This window comes from Ictidomys tridecemlineatus, chromosome 5 (genome assembly GCF_052094955.1).
Source record: "Ictidomys tridecemlineatus isolate mIctTri1 chromosome 5, mIctTri1.hap1, whole genome shotgun sequence".
Lineage (NCBI taxonomy): Eukaryota > Metazoa > Chordata > Mammalia > Rodentia > Sciuridae > Ictidomys > Ictidomys tridecemlineatus.
This window is the reverse complement of record NC_135481.1, coordinates 6,537,584-6,559,451: the sequence shown is the minus strand read 5'-3', so window position 1 is coordinate 6,559,451 and position 21,868 is coordinate 6,537,584. Positions and strand designations below refer to the sequence as shown.

General features: G+C 42.1%; 1 protein-coding gene across 4 annotated transcripts in view; it reads left to right on the top strand.

The window, feature by feature from the left end:
• The window catches only part of Tbc1d2b (TBC1 domain family member 2B), a 71,285-nt gene that overhangs the window by 28,837 nt on the left and 20,580 nt on the right, over positions 1–21,868 (top strand). For all 4 annotated transcript variants that reach the window (XM_078049159.1, XM_078049157.1, XM_078049156.1 and 1 more), the window contains exons 4-8: positions 10,342–10,505; positions 13,445–13,674; positions 14,349–14,732; positions 19,662–19,772; positions 21,388–21,581. In XM_078049159.1, coding sequence (XP_077905285.1) covers positions 10,342–10,505; positions 13,445–13,674; positions 14,349–14,732; positions 19,662–19,772; positions 21,388–21,581 — 1,083 coding nt within the window. The remainder of the gene's footprint in view (positions 1–10,341; positions 10,506–13,444; positions 13,675–14,348; positions 14,733–19,661; positions 19,773–21,387; positions 21,582–21,868) is intronic.

Below are 21,868 nucleotides of genomic sequence, written 5' to 3'. Positions count from 1 at the left end.
AAAGCATCTTCAGAATTAAACATCACTCATATTATCATCTGTCCATATGCAGTGTGGCATAACGAAGAGCCAGACACCTTGAGTTTAGTTCCCAGCTGGGCCACCTAGGAGCTAGATGTCTTGGCAAGTTACTTAACATTCTGTGCCTCCATTTCTCATTTGTGAGATGGGAATAACAGTCATGTACTTTATGAGATAGATTTGATGATACTGAGTTAGCACATGTAAACTGCTTAAAACAATGCCTAGCATGTAGTGGGTTGATCAATAGAGTGGCTACTGGGGAGACCCAGCTCATAGAGCTTTGTGGGACCACTGTATGTATAAGTGACGCTCATCAATTGCCATAGAGATCTTAGGTGTTTATGGGTAATTTTCCCCCTTTTTGTCTTTTTACTTGTTTAAATGTTTTGGGACTTGGGGGCATAGCCCAGTGGTAGAGCACTTGCCTAGCATTCACAAGGCCCCAGATTCATAGCACCACAAAACATTTTTTTAAATAATAATAAGTTTTGCTAATTAAAATGTCTTCAGTGCATAAAGAGACTACCCCCAACCCCCACCCGTGGTGCTGGAGATTGAACCCAGGGCCTCATGCATGCTAGACAAGTGCTCTGCCACTGAGCTAATAAAACAAAATCATTTTATTATTTCTAAAGTTATTAAAGTTGTTATAATAATAAAATGATTGTATCCCTGTGTTATAAACAAATGGCTCAAAAGTTACATTTATTTTTATGGATTCATAATGGCACTATAATAGAGCTTAGTCGGGGCTTACAGGATAATTGAATGTTTGTCTGTGCTTTCAATTTGTTTATCAGTAGAGTTGAAGCTATTATGAAACTTTCCTGATGAACCAACATTTTAAATTCCCTCTGTAGTGCCAGGGTCCACAACTGCACAAGACTAATGGCCCCAGACTGTGCTCCCCAGTTAAGCTGCAGACTAGCCCAAAGTCAACTGGGTTTGTTCCTAACTAGTTAATGCCTATTGTACCTGTTACTGTAATTATGTCATTTAATTAATTAGTAAACTCACAAAGTTTGAAAAGGAATTGTTTTGATGAAAAATAAGTTGTATGCTGGGTATGGTGGTGCATGCTTGTAATCCTAGTGACTCAGGAGGCTGAGGCTGGAGAATCTCAAGTTCAAGGCCAGCCTGAGCAATTTAGCAAAACCTTTAGCAACTTAGTTGATCTCCTGTCTTTTTTTTTTTTAAGAGAGAGAGAGAGAAAGAGAGAGAGAATTTTAATATTTATTTTTTAGTTATCAGCAGACACAGCATCTTTGTTTGTATGTGGTGCCAAGGATCGAACCCAGGCCGCACGCATGCCAGGCAAGCACGCTACCGCTTGAGCCACATCCCTAGCCCTGATCTCCTGTCTTAAAATAAAAATTTAAAAGGACTAGGAATGTAGCTTAGTGGTAGAGTACCCCTGGGTTCAAGCCCCACTAGTAAAAAAAAAAAAAGTCATATGCTTAGGGAAAATTTGATAAAGATGAGTCATTAAAAAAATTGCTGTTGGGCTGGGGTTGTGGTTCATCGATAGAGTGCTCACCTAGCACGTGCAAGGCCCTGGGTTCAATCCTCAGCATCACATAAAAATAAATAAACAAAATAAAGGTATGTAAAAAAATTGCTGTTAGGATGTGAGTGACATAGTTGTGAAAAAAAAAACAGAAAAAAAAATGTTAAAAGCCTACAAGAGTCTATGCTTAGATTGTTTTACAATCATAAGCCTTTGTTCCACTTTAAAAAAATTTTTTTAGTTGTAGATGGACACAATACCTTTATTTTAGTTATTTATTTTTATGTGGTGCTGAGGATCAAACCCAGGGCCCTCACACATGCCATGTGAGAGCACTCTACCACTGAGCCACAACCCCAGCCCATATTCCACTTTTTAAAAAAACATAAAACAGGAGCCTGATGCAGTGGTACACACCTGTAAGTCCCAGCTTGTTAGGAAGCAGGAGGAGCTTAAATATGAGGCCAGCCTGGGCAACTTAGCAAGACCCTATCTCTTAAAAAATAAAAAAGGGCTGGGAATGTGGCCCATTGGTTAAGTGCCCCAGTTCAATTCCTGGTACCAAAATAAAATTTAAAAAAAAAATGGAAATGGCTGGGGATGTAGCTCAGTGGTAGAGTACCCCTGGATTCAGTCTTCAGTACTACTAAATAAATAGGTAGGTAAATAGGTTAGTCAGTTGGTCAGTCAGTCGTTTGGTTGGTTGGTCATTCAAAGCAAAGGGAAACAGAATTGGAAAGGTCAGGCAGTGTTTCATGGTGTGATTTATCCAAGCAAATAAAGGGGACTGCTGTCAGTAGCTCCAGACTCAACGAAGAGTCCCAGCTGGACCACATCAGTATACTGGTAGATGAGTATGTGTTTATATGGTCCTATGGGTACATGTATTTTTTTTTATATATTTACTTTATTTCCTTTAATAACCTTTTCATTTGACCTACTAACTGTCCAGATCATATCAGATAAAAGAACTAGACCTCTTGTGGAATTCTGGCTGGTGCATGTTCTGAGTGTACATTCTCAGGGGTGGAGCGTGTGAGCAGGAGTGAGAAAGTGTGCTGGGAGTCCTGTGGCAGTTGAGCGTGTTGGAGGTGTGTAGGAGGTGTGTTTAGGCTGCCGCAGCATCACAGCAGCAAGCAGTGCTCTGTGACTGAGTGGGCCTGGGCTACACATCTGTCTCTGGGTGCCAGGCTGTTCCTGATGCATGACTGGTGACTCTCAGGGTCTAGCTCTACCTCTGTTTGGGAGAGGGGGCAATCGTAGCTAGTGCTATTGAATTAGATTTTGGAATCCCAGTTCTGCTGTTAGCTATGTGATGTTGAGTTGGTTATTTAACTTCTAAGCTTTATTTTTTCCATTGATAAACAGTGTTTATAAGAAGGAACTGCTTCATATGGTGTCTGGCTCATTGTAAGTGCCATGGTGGCTACAGGATTCAGTCCTCCAGGCATTGCTGCCCCTGCCATTTCTCCAACTCCTCACAGCCAGTAAGTGGAGTGGGTCTTCCCTTCCTTGTGTGTCAGTGGAGAAGGGGCCTTTTCCAGGGTGGGTGTGAAGCACAGTTGGCTGAGAAGATGTGCTCACCCTCCAGACCTGCCTCAGAGGGGTTTTCTGCTGGCCCTGCAGTATTCTGTAGTCTGGTCCTTTGTTTCTGCTTCTCTCTTGGCCCCTCAGGCATAGTATAAATAATTGTGTGCATGACTGCTGTTCCCAGGAATCAGAGATTTTCTGTCGAGGACCATGCCTGGTGATTTATCTCTTTATCCCTAGTGCACAGCAGCCCCAAACAGGTACCCAGATGTATGGTGAATTTGAGGAAGTTGTTCATGTCCGTAATGGTAAAGCTGTATTTATCTGTATTTTCCTTGTTGTAAGGCACAGTTCTATTCTTGCTAAGAAGGAAGGGGAATGTAGTCATCATGCAGCTGCCTCACACAGACATTTTCAAAGCCAGGCCTTTTAGTGAGGGAAGCATAAAGGAAGGTGACTAGCTTCTGGGCCTGCGGCATTTCAATGACTGCAGGAAGTTGGCTGGGCTGTGCATGTGTTGCTGGCATCAGCGCCCAGTCTTCCTGACAGCTCCCTGGGGAGCATGAGGTTATGCTTAGCAGTCTTCTTGATCTCGATTCCATCCACAGACTTCCAGGGACGTGCTCATCAAGGGCCACTGTTGCATGTCACTGATCCATGGATACACTGCAGTCATCAGGAAGTGATGACTTTCACTTATAGACTCAGAGACCTTAACATGGCTGGGATGTGTAGTCATCTGATTCAGCAAGGAACCCAGGCTCAGAGAACCTCTGTGCCTTGTCTGGGCCACTGAAGGAGCAATTGGCCCAGGCCATCTGTTACTTTGATTTGGGGTCTGGTTAGGGGTCTGTGAGCATTTTCTGCAGTCCTGGGTCTACCTATTGCAGGAGCTCTATTCTTAGTGGCCTGAATCAATTCATTCCATTATCTCAACCTTCCAGAAGCTTCTCATTGCTTTAGGGTAGAGGCTGTGCTTCTGAACATGCTGCTGACGGTGATGTTCAGGGTCCAGTGGTGCCTCTTGGTTCCTCCAGCTCACCTTTCAGGGGAACCTTGCCTCTTCATCCCCTTCTCCTTCATGGCCCTTGCCATCATTTAAAATTACTGTATTTCTTTGCCTACTTATCTGGAGTCCACCTCCCTTGCAAGGCTGGCAGCTCCACTGGGGCAGGGGCCCTGTCTGTCTTGTCCCCTGGGGTTTCTCCAGCACTTCACATAGTGTCTGGTACATGATGGGTTCCAGAACACACCCGAGCAAGGGTGATGAAGGAAGGGCTAGAACCCTTACTGGACAGAACTGCTCTGCTCTTCATGCTGCTTGAGGCTTGTGTGTCCCCTACCCTGTGCACTTGTGGGGTGCACTCTCCACTCCCATCTGTCTTGTGCCTTGCCCTTCCTTGTTAGTGCTTCAGGGCCTCTCATCGAGGTCCTTACCACTTGGCCTCCTGGGAATGGTGTTTACTTCTAATAGCATTGTTCACATTTTTTACAGGAAACCCATAGCAAATATAAAATGTATACTACTGGTGTGTGAGTAGAACTGAAAATTGTCTCTGCTACATTTAGTAGAATTAAGTACCATTTTCTCTGTCAGTCTCTTAAAATATGCTCTTCAGCTGGGCATGGTGGCACATGCCCGTAATCCCAGCGACTAGGAGGTTGAGGCAGGAGAATCATAAGTTCGAGGCCATCCTCAGCAATATAGTGAGGTCTTAAACAATTTAGTGAGACCCTATCTCAAAATTTGAAAAAGGACTGGGAATATAGCTCAGTGCTAAAGTGCCTCTGGGTTAAATTTCCAGTAAAAACAAACAAATCAAAATAAAATCTTATGACCCTTGAATTTGATTTCATGGCTCCTTCCTTTAATATCATAGCCCCATAGTGGGTCATCATCCACAGTTTGAGAAACACTGCTCTGGAGGACTGCCCTGAGAGTGTAGCCTGATGTTCCTGCCCAGCCACCTTTCCCAGTCCTCTTCCCCTCCACTGTGGGGCTGCTGGGAGGCTGCTGGGAGAGGTAGTTCCTCCATGCCTGTGAGGTGTGTGTGTCCTTTTTGGAGAGAAGCAGGCAGGCATGCAAGTCCTCTTTATTTGCAGGGTGCAAATAAAGGCTAACCCTGGTAGCTTTTTCTGCCCTGGAAGTCTTGAGGAGGAAGTGGCTCATTCATTAAGGATGTGGGTTGGGGAAGGCTGGTGAGGGAAAGTTTTGCTGTGAAGATGAGTTTGGACTTACATTGAGGGATGGGGAAGACCTGCCAGAGGGAAAGACCAGTGCAAGGTAAGGACATCAGAACAGGGTGTGTTGCACAAGTGGCACGAACTGTCATGCCAGGCCTTGAGGCACTATGGCAGGAGTGTGATAGAAGAGGAGGTGGACCCCAGGAAAGTCCTGGGTGGAGGTGGGGATGTTTCTCTGATGTGGCCTGTGGTCAGAGGGAAGAAGCTGAATTATGGCCCAGGGTAGTCTGCTTCCCTCCTGCCCTTCAGTGTCCCAGAAGTCTAAGCTCTGCCCCAGGGTCTCAGGTGGAGGTGCTGCTTGAAATGTGGTTCATGGAACTGTTAGCTTTGGAGAGATTTGATGAGCCATTTCCCAACACTTGTCTCAACTTTTAAATTCCGGATGATTACCAGGATTGAATATATTGTTACTGTTTTGGTTGGACTCTTCATGCAGAAATCAGTGTAAAACCTGTGAACCTGGAGAGGCTTTCCTAGGGATGGTACAGATTGCTGGAGTTGGTTTAGGAGCACTCAGGCTGCAGACTGCAGCCATGAAGGTGCTATTTTGCTCCTGGTGCTGACTTTCCACTACAGATCAGAGCAGCTCATTGACTATTGGGCAATACAGCAGGACCTAGCATGAAGTCTGGAAGGTCATTCAAGTCCCTTTCAAAGACTCCTCAAACCAGAGTAAGGTATTTAGGAGTAGGCACTGTTGAAGATTAACAGAAACCCAAAGAACATCATGTAAATGGACCGTGGACCCTACCATGCAGAGCACAGGCTGCACGCGTGGTCACCACCACGGTCTCTGCTGGGTAGCGTGGGTGGGGCGGATGTGTTTGAGAGTCTGTACTGTAATGACCCCCGTGTTGCACAATCACAGAATTGGGTTTCACTGTGTAAGCACTTCTCCGGGGATTGGTTATGTTGTGTTTCAGCTTAAAGAGCCTTTTGATTTGAACCTGATCTCATGTCTCTATTACCCAAGGCTTGGAGGTGGCACTGCACCCCTGAGGCTGTCCCTCAGCTGCAGGTGAAAGTGTGGCTTTGTGCAAGAGGGCCTTAAGACAAACTGGAAACTGTGAAACCCCATCAGGGGAAGGAGGGTGCATGGAAGTGCAGAGCCCTTGAAATCGCCATTTTTATCACCGGTCTTCATGCCTAGGCCTGTGTGTGACTCTACTGCTCTCATTTCTCCTTTCTGCATTCACCCTTTAAGAACCCAATGAACAGAGCAGGACATAGTTTGAAGCCTGGGCAAATGGCAAGGAAGATTTAACTCCTAAAACTGGTGGTGGCATAGTAACATGCCACTGGAGAGAAGACCATAGGCAGGGCCACTGAATCTTTGGGGTGTGGCAGGACTAGAGCAGCCAGTGCTATACAAAGTGATGAACCAGTTGTGTCAGAAAATGAACAGAAATAGATCAAGCCTTTGTGAGAGTTTTCCTTTTCTTCCAGAGAACCTGTTTTAAAATAGTGTTCTCCATAGTACTGTGTTGTAAAATTAGTTTACCACAATATCTTACTCTCTGGGTTACTATGGGAAATTGACTAGAACCCCCTGTATGATTTAATTGTATAACTAAAATCACAACCAGCCTTGAGGTTCCAAATCCCAACGAGGAAGCCGGATGCAACTAGCAAAGACATTTCCTTGCACAGGTCCCCTCCTTGGGGGCCAAGCCTCTTTAGTCCTGCTCCTAGGAGCTGGTCTATCTTCAACAGGCCCTGAGTGATTATCTCTGTCTTTCTAGCAGGTTTAGCTCTGTTTTTCAGTGTAGTAGTTGCCCCATCAGACATTAGACCGCATAGTGGCAAAGAGCTTTAGAATCTGAGTAGGCTCAGCCTGATCATGCCATTGGCCAAAGGTGTGGTTTAGTCCACCAAAGTCATTTCTGCATGTTCAACTGAAGATAGTGGTGCTGGTTCCATGTTCCAGTGATTTGGGTTAAGTAAGGTAATTCATGTGAACATGCCCTTCTCCCAGCTCTTCAAACTGCTCAAGTTGAAAAGTTGAATGACTTTGAGATATCTCTTTTTAATAAACACGCATCTCTTGGCCATTTAACAATGAAATATTGATCATTCCTTTCTTTCTCTTACAAATTAAATTTACTTTTTGGGGGGGGGCGCGGGTACCAGGGATTAAACTCAGGGGTACTCAACCACTGAGCCACATCCCCAGCCCTATTTTGTATTTTATTTAGAAACAGGGTCTCACTGAGTTTCTTAGCTTTCACTGAGGCTGGCTTTAAACTCTCGATCCTCCTGCCTCAGCCTCCCAAACAGCTGGGAATACAGGTGTATGCCACCATGCCCGACTTAAATTTACCTTTTAAAAACATTTTGGATTATTGGTTTAAGGCAATTTGATGTGCCATGGTACAGTTTTCTGTATGATTCCTGTGTTTTGTTAAGCTTCTCAGATCTATGGGTATATAGAATTTTCATCAAATTTGGAAACATTTTGGCCTTATTTATTCATATACTTTTTTGTTTCCCTCCTCTCCTTCAGGGACACCAATTACTTGTATATAGGCTGCTTGATGTTGTCCCATGCATCACTGATCTGCTCATCTGTCTCTTCTCTCTGTTTCATTTTGGGTAGTGTCTATTGTAGAGTCATCAAGTCTACTTATCTTTACGTCTTCAGTGTCTAGTCTGCTGTTAATCCTACCCAGTATTTTTTCAACACAGATATTGAGGTTTTTATCTCTAAAAATCTGATTTGAATCTTTTAAACCTCTTCCAGATACAAAACATTTTAGTCTTTGTTTCTTAGGTTCTTTTTAAAAAAAAATTAAGAAATATATATATTTTAGTTGTAGATGAACACAATACCTTTATTTTATTTATATGTGATGCTGAGGATCAAACCCAGTGCCTCACATATGTTAGGCAAGTGCTCTACTACTCCACCCGAATTTTACCTTTTAGTGTGCTAGATTTTGTTTTGTTTTCTTTTCCTATAAGTATTCCTTCAGGGTTATACAAAATGATATATAAGAGGAAAGGAGGGGTAAGACAAGATAATAAAAATGGAAGAAATGATTTACAGTAGAAGGGGTAGAGAGAGAAAAGGGGAGAGGAGGGGAGGGGAGGGGAGGGGGGATAGTAGAGAATAGGACTGACAGCAGAATACATCAGACACTAGAAAGGCAATATGTCAATCAATGGAAGGGTAACTGATGTGATACAGCAATCTGTATACGGGGTAAAGTTGGGAGTTCATAACCCGCTTGAATCAAACTGTGAAATATGATGTATTAAGAACTGTGTAATGTTTTGAACGACCAACAATAAAAAAAAAGTATTCTTGATCTTTGTTCTTGAATGTGATGAAATTATTCAGAAACAGTTTGATCTTCTTGAAATTTGCTTTTAAGTTTTGTTGGTAGGGTGAGCACATTTGTTAGTCTAAGGATTATATTGGTAACCCTTCTGAGCACTCTGTGAATGGTGAGGTTTTCCACTTTTTTTATTATTATTAGTTGTTCAAAACATTACATAGCTCTTGACATACATTTGATTCAAGTGGGTTATGAACTCCCATTTTTTCCCCGTATACAGATTGCAGAATCACATCGGTTACACATCCACATTTTTACATACTGCCATACTAGTGTCTGTTTTAACTGGTGGAATGAGGCACTTCTCTTGGCTTGTATGAGCCTCAGGGATTGTTCATCTTGCTCCTGTCAGGTGGTTGTTTCCCAATCCTCTGATAATTCTCTTATCCACGTACCCTGATCCATACTCAGCTGAAGGCACAGGAACCATCCAGAATTTAGGCAGCACCTCCTCAAGCAGCTCTCCTGTCTTGAGTTCTCTGGTCCAGCTGCTCTGGGACTCTTGCTCTGTCTTCAACTCAGGAGCTTCTGGGCTCCTCTAGGGCCTCCCCTATATTCTCCATGGCCTGGAAACCCTCTCTAGGCAGTAAGCCAGGGCAGTGGTGGGGCCCACCTCAATTATTTTTCCTCAGTGATCACTTTCCTGAGATGCATGATGGCCAGTGCCTAAAAACCATTTTTTCCTGTTTAGCTCAGTTTTTTAGTTTTTCAGGGGCATGGGTTAATCTAGTCCCTGTTATTCCATCTTCACTAGACAAAAATCCAAACCTAGTTTGTAAAACTTCTAATGAAATATTCTTAACATACAGACAGCTGTATAGCATATTGGTTACTTGGATTGTCATTATCCAGCTTTATAATTTTCTTACATTTGTGCTGTATTTTGAGAAATCAAAGTGTTGTAAATGCAGTTAAATCCTCTCTTCACGATATTGTTCTTCTCTTGCTTTCTACCCAGGTAACCAGTGTTCTGTAATTGATGGCTGTCATTCTTGTGTGGATTTTTAGAATAGTTTTACTATATGTATATGTTCTAAATAATCTCTATTAATAGTGTTATCATGAGCATTTAAAACAATTTCACGTGTTTTATTCTTTGGTTTTCTTTCCTTTTTCATCAGCATTAAAGAAATATTTTTCCCCATGAAAAGTTACATGTAGCTGTAACTGGGAGGTACATGTTCCACAAGAATAATAAGAATCTTGCAGTTTTGTTCACTATGGTATCCCAAACATCTAGAATGGTACCTGGTACATAATAGGCATTCAATAAATATTTGTTTAATGAATGAATTCATTTTAAGTGCTATATAGCATCTGATTATTTTTTTAATTTTTATTTTAGTTGTAGTTGGACACAATATCTTTATTTTATTTATTTATTTTTATGTGGTGCTGAGGATTGAACCCAGCGCCTCACACATGCCAGGCTAGTGCTCCACCACTGAGCCACAATACCATCCCACATCTGAATATCTTAATGCTATATAGCATCTTTCACTTAATGGTGTATTGTTGAATTCCACTACATGATAAAAGTATTGATTTATGTTCCCACCAGCAGTGTATAAATTTACCATTTCTCCATAATTTCACCACCATGAAGTATTATCTGATCTTTTAATTTCTACAATTCTGTATTTATGTTTTACTTTTTTCATGTTTTTAAATAGCACATTCCTTTTTTTTTCCCTATAGAAATTCAATGTCATCTTTCCGTCCTGGGCGAGGGAATAGTGACAGTCGGAGGACTGTGTTTTATACCAATGAAGAGTGGGAACTTTTAGACCCACCCTCAAAGGACCTGGAGGAACCCGTGGTACAAGAAGAAAGAAAGAAGCAGATGCCTGAGGGAAACAAAGGTACAACATGCTCCTGAGCTCTGTCTCTTTCTCTGCTGCCTTCTGTTAACCCTGTGACCGGGGAGCTACTTTATTGGTAGGTATTTCTAGAAGCGTAGGGCCCAAGAGAGGCTTGTATTCTCTCTGTGGGACATAAAATGTAAAGGCTTAAAAAATGAAATGCTGTAAGAAATAAATGACCATCTAGTCCAATGGCTGTTAACCTTTTCCAGGAGATAGAAGAGCTGGAAATCATGCTGTTTTTTATGGAAATATTAATTTAAAAAGCTTTATTTATAGAAATTTGAAGTTGTACTCAAATGAAGAGACTACAGTATTACGAATTCTAGTGTTCCCATTGTGTTAGCTTTCTGTTAGAGTAACAAATACCCGAGGTAAGCCAACTTAGAGAGTGAAAGGGTTATTTTGACTCTCAGTTTGGGAAGTTTTAGTCAGTTGTCTCATTGCTTTGGGCCTGTGGGAGCATAGCATGGTAAAAGTGTGTGGAATAATAAAACTGGATTCACTTTATGTCCAGGGAGAAAAAGTATTATAGGAGAAAGGGGCTAGTCTTATCCCACTAAGACTCAGTGGTCACACTCCAGTAACCAAAGACCTGCCACTAGGTCCCACCTCTTAAAGTTTCTACCACCTCCCAGTAATGCCAAGCTGGAGATTAAGCCTTAGCAGGTGGACCTTTGGGGATATTCAAGATATAAGCTATAACACCCATCACCAGTTTCACAATTTTGAATTTATAGTCTCTCTTATTCTTTCCTTGTCTCCACTAGGATTCTGTCTTTCTTGCACACGCCACCAGGCTGTATTATTTTAAATTCTAGACACTTGTAAATACTTTAGTAGGTATCTCTAAGAGATAATGACTCTTTTAAAAAAATTATAATTATAGCTTTATTATTACATTTAAAAGGAGTTACAGTAAATCCTTTATATTATTTAAGTCCCCAATTGTTCCATAAATGTTCAGTTTTTTCAAATGAAGATCAAACAAGGCCCACATATTGTATTCAGTGACAAGTCTTCTTAAGCCTCTCTTTTCTAGACTGCTCCCTTATTCCTTCCCTTTTCCCTGCCACATGTGTGGAGGAAATTAAATCTTCAAGCTAAGGACATCGCTACCTCTGGATTTTGCTAACTGTATTTCTTGGTGTGAAGGGATGATCATTTAACATATGCCTCCATTTCCTGCGTTTCCTCCATGTTGCTAGTCATAGCTAGAGGCTTGCTCAGATTCAGGATTGACTTAATTTGAACAAAGTACATTTTCTTTGAAGAGGGAGTACTGTTTACTTGCTGTTGCACCCCCTGTGGAGCCATACCATGTCTGGTCTTTCCTCTGATAATATTTCAGTTGATGTGTGTTTAGGGGTGTTAGTCTGATCCATTCCTAATAACATCCATCAGCCTTTTGCTTAATGATTGTAGCAGCCATTCATAATCTAGATTCACTAAGTAATATTAGTGTTTTAAACAAAATTACAATAAATAATTTTGAAATATTGCCTTATGCTTGATTCATCATGGGCCAGCAAGAGCAGGAGGCATAATTTCCGGAAATCTTTATGGAAAGACCAAGAATTTACTAAAGATAAAAATTTTTTTCTGTCCCCTGGGAAAGGGCATCCATGATTCACTTTGAGAAGGGGGCTTACTCCGTGTTCTGTAGAATCCTGGCATGAAACTCACCACCCATACAACATGATGCACTTGGCAGCCAGTTGAACACTAGCTGCCCAGTGCATGGCAGTTAGTGAGAATAAATACCCAGGACTCACTGTGACCTGGGAATGCTTCCTGGAAGAAGAGGGATTAGGACTGGGGCTTTGGATCATTGAAAATGAGCACTTTTCCTCTGACTTTTAGTAGAAACTGAGAATGAAACAGAAAGCGTGAATGTAAGCAAGATTGGGAAGGGCGATCAGTGTGACTAGTGCCTTGGGAGTGATGAGAATCTCTCAGCACTGCTGGAGAGGAACTGGCAACAGCTCTCTAAGCTTCTGCCCAGTCCTGCTTCCTTTTGAGGGGGAGCTCCATGAAAGACACTAATGTCTTTGGAATTTGATCTTGCTTGATTCGTGAGCATTTCCTGTATCAACTCTAAGAATCAACTCACTAGCTTATTGTCCATGTTATTTGTAGGAAGTGGGCTACCCTTCCTTATCTCCCCCTGCCTTGATTTTAAGCAAACTTTTTGATATTATTGTATCGAAACATAATATGCAGAAAACCTCCCAAGTTAGAGTTGCTCAATGAATTGTCACAAAGCAAACACACCATGTAACCAGTGCTCCTTAGGTGCTAGCTGCACTGTCTCCCAGGGTCCGCTGTTCTCCCAATTTTAGATAAATCAGCTTTTATAGTGTGTGCCCTTTTGGGTCTCCTATTTGTACTTTGACATGTATCTGACTTTGTATTTGACTTTGTATTTATCTACACTAAAACTTATTTGGATCCAATGATATTTTTTAAATACTCATTTTTGCTTAAAAGTTGTGGCTTTAAAATATATGTTTATAATTCTTAAAAACAAAATGCATTTTTTTTTAGCAAAAAACAGATTAGCAAAAATGGGAAGCCAAGGATCCCTAGCATGTCTTTTTTTTTTTTAAGACAGAGTTTCACTAAGTTGGTTAAGGCCTTGCTTCATTCTGAGTCTGGTTTTGAACTTGTAATCTTCCTGCCTCGGTCTCCCAAGCTGCTGGGATTACAGGCATGTGTCACTGTGCCCAGCCCTAGTATATCTTTTAAAGTTACCACTGGTAGTCTTCTGAGGAGGGATCCAGTGGGGATGTTTTAGATTATTCTATAGAATTGTGATTATTCTTTAGAATGGTGAGTACAAACTCCCTGGATGGCGATTCATGAGGACACTATTTTATTGTAGTTTCCAAATGGAAGACTTGACCTGCTCTTAAACAAGCAAATTTTATTTTATGTAGGAGTAACTGGCTCAGGATTCCCCTTTGACTTTGGCCGTAACCCCTACAAAGGAAAACGCCCTTTGAAAGACATAATTGGATCATACAAAAACCGTCACAGCAGTGGAGACCCTTCCAGCGAGGGCATGTCAGGTGGTGGCATAAGCAAGGCAGCCTCCGAGTTGCAGCTGCAGGTTCAGAGCCAGCAGGAGGAGCTGGAGCGGCTGAGGAAGGACCTGTCCAGTCAGAAGGTAACTGGTCTTCAGCCTTCTGTCTTACCCCACATTTGCTGGTCGAGCCGTAGGAGGAAAGCCTGGTTCACAGTCCATCTCCCAGGAGAACTCTTCACCAGAGCTTCGTGTTGCCATGGCACCATGCTGGGCACTGTGCTCTGCCCAGTCTTTGAATTTCCAGGGAGAGGGAAGGTCCCTTTAAAGATGTTGCAGGACAGTGCTCTCTGCACCCTTGCCCAGTTCTGCCCCTGAGGCTGACTCTCTAAACATGGCTTTAGCCCAGAGTTCTTTAACTGTTTAAAGAGTTTCCATGTCCTATTGAGCAGCGTAGTTTCTTTATGAGCTGATCAAACCTAATTAAACTTAACGGCTCAGCTGTTCAGTGAATCTCAGGGCACAGATTCTCTAATACTGATGAACATTTGCCAGGAACCATTGCTAATTACAGTATGCACTCCATTATTTCCTGTTTCCTATTATTGTTCTCCAGTCACTCTTCATGAAGTAAATATTTTTTCCTTTCTATTTTTGTGATCTTTCAAGAGGAAGTTCAATATTAAAGTGTTTCCAGTAAAGTTTCTGCATTTCCTCAAATTCCAGCGATTGTTCCCTGTAGCCTTGTCATGATTTCTGCTTTTCCTCTCTTCCTCTGCTCTCCCTGCCCTTCACCTGATCTTCCTCTCGGCTCGAAGGAGCTGGTTCGGCTGCTCCAGCAGACAGTTCGGTCATCTCAGTATGACAAGTATTTCACAAGCAGCCGACTCTGTGAGGGGGTCCCTGGGAACATGCTGGAGCTTCTCCATCAGAAGGACGACCAGATTCTGGGACTCAGCAACCAGCTGGAGCGGTTCACCCTGGAAAAGGAGAGTCTCCAGCAGGAAGTGAGGACACTGAAGAGCAAGGTGGGAGAGCTCAACGAGCAGCTGGGGATGCTGATGGAGACCATCCAGGCCAAGGACGAGGTCATCATCAAGCTCAGCGAGTCTGAGGGCAGCGTGTCTTCTCCCTCTTCTGGGCCCAGCTCCCCCTTGACTGCCCCAGTCAGCAGGGATCAGCTGGAGCTGGACAGGCTGAAAGTAAGAGCAGGGCCTGGGCTCTGATTGCTGGGATGGAGATTCAGAAACCAGTTAGCTTTATCACGTCACTCCAGAGGCACTGGCCTCTGTCAGCTAATTTGTTGAGACAGCTGAGCAACTGTGCCCTTTTTTAGGTTTAGGGGAGGCGGGGACAAGTGTAATAGAACTTACAGTCAAGTAATAATAGTTGTTTATTATTATTAATTAATAATAATAATTATTGTTTACAGCGCTGAGGATGGAACCTAGTGCCTCCTACATCTAGGCATGTTCTGTACCACTGAGCTCCACCTCCACTCTTGACATTCTAAGGAGCTTCTCTGAAAAATGAAACTTTTGGTCCAACACTATTGCCATTGCTTCAAGGAGCTAAGACTTCCCTTTCTATTTATTCCACCCATAGGACTTCATTATTCCACAGAACCTATTCATGTACCTTCTGGGTACATGAATACACATATAAATTTAATTTTTACCCACCACAGGACCTAACACAGGCCTGGGCAGGAGCATTGTTGCTAATAACTAGTATAGGGCCAGCTGGAGAGGTGGACCTGCTCCAGACAGGCCCAGGAAGTGGCCTGCTCAGGCTCTGCCCAAGGTGAGTGGGTCCTGACACCTAGAAGGGAGGACAGCATGTCTCTCTGGGCTAGCCCTAGGGTAGGAGGCTGGTTCCTAAACAGCAGTGACTCTCCCTAGTCACACCTAGGGTGGTGGCAAGCAGATGAGGTAGGAGGAGCACCCAGCTCTTATGGTAGGCAAGGGCAAATCTGCATATCATAAGGATATGCCTGCAGAGAAGCTTGGTCCAGAGGGGAGAACTGAGTGGTCCTGCACCACTGTCAGGCCATAGAAAGTGTCACCAAATCTTGCTGCTACTAGTTCTATTCCTGAGACCTTCGTTATAAAGGTTTCAGTTAGACAAATGTCCTGTAGGACACAGGGGAGAGCCCAGGTGACCCCAGGCAATTCTGTAGCTACCAGCCTCACTTGGCCCCAAAGTGCCTCTCACTCTCTTCTTGCAAATAATTTGGCTTCAAGGATGCTTGCCTGCACAAACAGAGTTTATCCTTGAAGGGCAAAGATTTGTTGCTGTCGAGGTTATCACTGAGCATTCACTTCTTTCCTTGCTATTTCTTTCGTATACTGGCAACAGGTTGAATGGGTGAATGGTGAGCAGGCCAGGGACCTTGAAGACAACTCCAAAATGGAGGTTAAAAACCCTGGAATAATAGTAGCATCACCGGAATGCCTAGATGATCTCCCATAGTGACCACATCTCAGTGACAGCATCCCCTGAATATGAGAGGCCCTGAAGATTTGTTAGTATAACAACAAAAACAATAAATTATTGTTAGTAAAACAATAAGACAACAAAAAACCCAATATCATTACTTTATACTTATGTACTAGAAAGACAGCCTCTTTAAAACAGAGGCCATGGTTACTGTTTCCAATAGAAGTCAATTTTGTTTATATACACAATTGTGACTGTCCTTGACCCTGACAGACATCAATCCCATCAATAATATACTTAGATAATACCAGTTGAAATTTACATATTGCAAGCTTGTCTATTTTTGTAGCTTGTAGAGACGGATGCTTGAGCATTGGGTTTCCAAGCTGTGATGGGCCATGCTTGGAGTGGAGGAGTGTGGGGGACAAGTTTTCCCAGGGAGCCAAGCCAGGCATGTGATTTGTGTGCCACATAACTGCTTCGACTCTGCATGGCTCCCTTTGGAGAGGACTGACAGGGTTTACCAGAGAGGACTCCCCCTCCCTTTCCTTGTTATAGCTTAATGGCTGGGATAGTTCCAAAACAGTTGTGAAATCTTTTTCTCCAACTTTTCTCAATGGTTTTAAAGCATGTGGTTCTAAAATTCCGCAACAGTGAGATTAAGTGGGGACAGTTTACGAAGAGGCAGGATTCTAAGTGGGAGAGTGACACCTGCCTGGGTAAGGACCTACCTCATGTTTCCTGACATAGTTCGGCCTGGGGCCTGTTAGTGCCATTGCCAGGAGCATCTGTCCCCCTGCCATGCAGAAGATATTCACGCCTAATCCACCTCTGCCATGCAAGAATTGAAAGGATTTGAGAGAGGAGGAGGGAGAGCTTAGAGTATTCATTTCAATATGTGTTTTCTCCTCATCCTGCAGTTCTAGGTTGTATGGTTGAAGAGGAAGTATTGATTTCTTCTTTGACCCCAAATTTAGAGCACCTAGGTGGGGAAAAAATAATAATAATATATATATAGCATATATAAATAGCCATTCTGTATTTTTATATATAAACAAGCATAAATGTTTGACATGTGTTTTTATATGTTTTTATATTTTTATTTTTAAGATATATTTGTACATCTTCTTATTATTGCTGTTACCAGTCATTTTTCTTATTCTGTTATCAGTGAATATGGCCTATAAAAATTTCTGTCTTTTGGGACTTACTGTTTTATTTTTCTTTCTTTCTTTCTTTTTTTTTTTTTTTTTTGTTGTTGTTGGGTATGCTGGGGATTGAACCCAGCTCCTCATGCATGCTAAGCAATCACTCCACTGTTGAGCTACATCCGCAGTCCTTACTAACTTTTATGTGGTCTGACACATGATCATGTTTTATTTCTATAGTATTTTGAGGTAGGGGCAAAATATTGGTCCTAGGATTTTGGCAGCCTAGTGACTTAAGTACAACACAGGGTATTCTAAGGGTTAAAGGAGGTGGTCCGAGTGAAGCCCAAGTACATAGTGCCTGGCACTTTGTGGGATTTTAACTGTCAGATGTTATTATTGCTGTGATCATCATCATCATCTTTGTAGAGGAATATCCTTAAAATAAATGCTCTGGATTTACCTAGACTTTAATACAAAGCATAATTTAAAGACATAGATGTGGGAGCCGAGTTTATAACTCAGTTGGCAGAGTGCTTGCCTTGGATGCACAAGGCCTTGGGTTTAATCCCCAGCACCACACACACACACACACACACACACAAAAAAAAAAAAAAAAAAAAAAAGAAGGATATAGGTGTAGCTCTCACCACCCTACCTCCTATCACTCACTGGGTCTCTGTCCATCATTGCCGAGTGTATTCTTAAGTTGCTGTCCAGTCCACCTGCCTTTGGTTGGCCTACCTTGTGGTAATGTGTTTGTCCACTGCTAAGGTGCTGAGAGAGAGGAGAACACCGTGATTCAGGTCAGAAAACAAAATCAATGGGCCTCCTTTTGGGTTTGACATTTGGTGTTTTGAAGACTTGACTTGCTGAGGCTGATCGGGGTGATGCCTGTCCAAGTGCAAGTGGCTGTCAGGGCTGAGCACACAGGTCGGGAGCCCACCAGGCCAGGCCCTCAGAAGCCTGCTTCCTTACCCAGATGCTTCCTGGATGGACACCTCAGTTCTTCTCATCATTTCTCTGGGAGAGAGAGATGATGAAAATAGCTCCCTGAGAATTGTGAGGTTTAAATGAGATCAAGAATGTCACACACTTCACATGGCACTTGTAACTCGTACCAGATGGTCCATAAATATCTGAAATTAAAGGGGCTATTGAAACTTTTTCAGTTCTTCTGCGTTTTAGGGGAGAAATTGTATATCCTCAAGGTAGTTTCAAGTTTGGAGGTTGGGGCATGTCTGTGGACATATCCCTGGAGAATAGCAGCTGTCTCCTTCCTGTGATAACACAGGGATCAGTCTTTCTTGACCACCCTGGCCTGCCCTTGGAGCTGCCTTGAACAAACTCTGTTCTGTGACTGAGGGATCAGAAATTCTTCAGGAACCTCATGCACCAACCTGTCAGGTTATAAAAGAGAAATAATTATAAACAGTTGGGGGCAGGGGACACATTTATTAAAGACTGAATTTATAAGGAGCATTTAGAAATCATTGCCTAAAAGGTAGTTCTAATTAATCTCTTTGTCTAGAAGCTTCTTCAGTTCATTGTTTGCTTTTATTATAATGGTCTGAAAGTTTTATAACATTATTTTCCTAGCATTTTACATGAAAACTCTTCTCCCCCTTTTTATTTGTTTTTGGACCTGGCAGAATTTGTTATTGGCTTGTTACATTCTCTTTTTTAAAAAAATAAAGATATTTTTAGTTGTAGATGGACAGTGCCTCACATGTGCTAGGCAAGTGCTCCACCGCTGAGCTACAGCCCCAGCCCCATTGTTACATTCTCTTAAAGACATAAAGTAAATATGGCAAAAGTAAACAGTTGGTGAACTAGGTGAATGGCATTCTTGGGTTTTGTTTTGTTTGCTTATTTGCTTTGTAGTGCTGGGGACTGAACCTGGCCTTGTGCATGCTAGACCAGTGCTCTGCCATTGAGCCACAGTCCTGCTCCTGTGGTACTTTTCTTTCATCGTTTCCATAAGTTTGAAATTTTTCAATACAAAAAATAGAGGAGCCTATTTAAGTGTCTTTTCCATTGTAGATTATAGTTCTTCATTATTTAGTGTAATTTTCAGTTAAGAGTTTTTATGCGTTTGTAGTCTTTTTAAAAATAAACTGGATAAGTAAAAATGAGAACCTGCCGAGAATCTGTTTAATTTCTCTAGTTTAAAAAGACAAGATTATAAGTGTTTGCCTTTTTTATACCACCTCGGTGAATATGAATAGATAACATAATTGCATAGGTTTAGGAGATAAGTCTTATTTACCTCTTGTTTATCTCCTGTCATCAATTGAGAAAAATCATCACCGTTAAGGAGCTGTTTTTCTCCCTCCTTGACAATGGTTAGGCAGGCACTGTTGCTGTCAGGAGGGGGAAAAAGATCAGTCAGAAAGTTCCTATTAAGAGCTTCCAGTTCCTTATAACTTGCTCTAACTTAGCAGAACTATTTGACTGATGAGACAGCAAGATGCTAATTACATAGGATAATTAGTCAACATTCAAGCAGTGTGAATTGATGGTCTTTGTTTTTTGCCCCAACAGGATAATCTGCAGGGGTACAAAACCCAAAATAAATTTCTAAATAAAGAAATTTTGGAACTCTCAGCTCTACGAAGAAATGCAGAAAGGAGAGAGAGAGATCTGATGGCAAAGGTGGGTCTAGATGAGCATATTCTATTATCTGATGGGAGGGAAAGTTAGGAAACCATTTTTAAGTGGTTGTGCTTTAAAACCATTTCAGCTGCCATGGTTGGAGTGATATGACCACTGGTATCAAAATGTATTTAAAATATATATTGTACATAGATCCATGTACTTTATCTTTGATGAGGCAAAGATAAATGTCCTTAGATGTAGCTCTCATTCACATGTATATAATTTTAATGGCATTTTCGGGGGGGAGGTTAATATAATCACCAAGATTAATTTAATTTTCTTAAATATTTATTTTTTAGTTGTAGTTAGACACAATAACTGTATTTCACTTATTTATTTTTATGTGGGGCTGAGGATCAAACCCAGGGTCCCGCACATGCGAGGTGAGCGCTCTACTACTGAGCCACAATCCCAGCCCTTGAATTTTTTTTTAGAGAGAGAGAGAGAGAGAGAGAATTTTTTTAATATTTATTTTTTAGTTTTCTGCAGACACAACATCTTTGTATGTGGTGCTGAGGATCGAACCCAGGCCGCACACGTGCCAGGCGAGCGCGCTACCGCTTGAGCCACATCCCCAGCCCCTTGAATTTTGATTTATGCTATTTAGTTCTGTATCTGTAAATCAGGGTGTTGAGGATAACTCCATTGTGAACCCACTGACTCTCCACTCAAAACATAATTATGGCTAGAAAGGGCTTTGTCAAGTGTAAAGAGACCACAAAACGTTCTATCATCAAATGAACTGTAGTCAACTGACACTTGTCCACAGATGTTATATATTTTATGTATGTTTTTGAGCAGACATCAAACATCTTCTCAAACCTTATTTCTGCATCTTTTCAAGGGTGTGTTTGATTTGTTGATCAGGTGGCACATGGGAGCTGGACAAAGATCACAAAGTCCTTAGATAGTTGCTGTGGCATGGGGTGGCCACTCATGACCAATGAACATGGTGGCACCAGCTTGACTCAGTAATTGGCAAAGGACATGGTTTCTGTTATTTGTTCAGCCCTGTGCAGGAGTGAGGTATATATTAGCATCCAGACCTTTGATTGTTAGAACCCTTCTGTGTCAGACCCCTAGAAGGAAGAGGAGGGCCACAATAGGTCTTTTTTTTTTTTTTAATGTTTTTAGGGGGCTGGGGATGTGACTCAAGCGGTAGCGTGCTCGCCTGGCATGCGTGCGGCCCGGGTTCGATCCTCAGCACCACATACCAACAAAGATGTTGTGTCTGCCGAAAACTAAAAAATAAATAAATAAATATTTAAAAAATTCTCTCTCTCATCTCTCTCTTTCTCTTTAAAAAAAAATGTTTTTAGTTGTAAGTGGACACAATATTTATTTATTTTATTTTTACTTGGTGCTGAGGAGCAAACCCAGTGCCTCACACATGCAAGGCAAGTACTCTTCCACTGAGTACAACCCAAGACCCACAGTAGGTTTTTAAAATATGATAGATGGCCTGTGGCATACATTAATTTCTTCTTTGTTACACTGTCTCTAGTTTATTTCCTAATAGTTTGAGCTGGTCATTATTGATTACTTGAGGTACCTAAGGATTGCTTTTCTCATGTCTCTATGTGGATGGAGGTAACCCCCACATTCTCTGCAGTATTCTAGCCTGGAAGCTAAGCTCTGCCAGATAGAAAGTAAATACTTGATATTGCTTCAAGAAATGAAGACACCAGTTTGCTCAGAAGAACAGGGGCCTTCCCGGGATGTCATAGCCCAGTTGCTGGAGGATGCACTGCAGGTTGAGAGTCAAGAGCAGCCAGAGCAAGCATTCATTAAGCCTCATCTTGTCAGGTAAAGGAACTAGAGACTGTTGGGGGTAATGCACCCCATTTCTGAAGTGTCCTTTTTCAATAGTAGCCACTCATAGGAACGTCTCATTTGATGCTCATGGCAAGTGTTGTTGGGTCAGCAGAACAGATAATATTACCATTCCCCTCCCAGTAATCAAGTGATAGATCTGGAATCAGCCCAGGTATCCTGCCTCAAGACTTTTTTCTTGTGAACCATGTCAAAGCCCACACCACTTTGGGAGGTTTCTGTTAGGAACCCTCTCCTGAGACAGTTATACCCACAGGCAA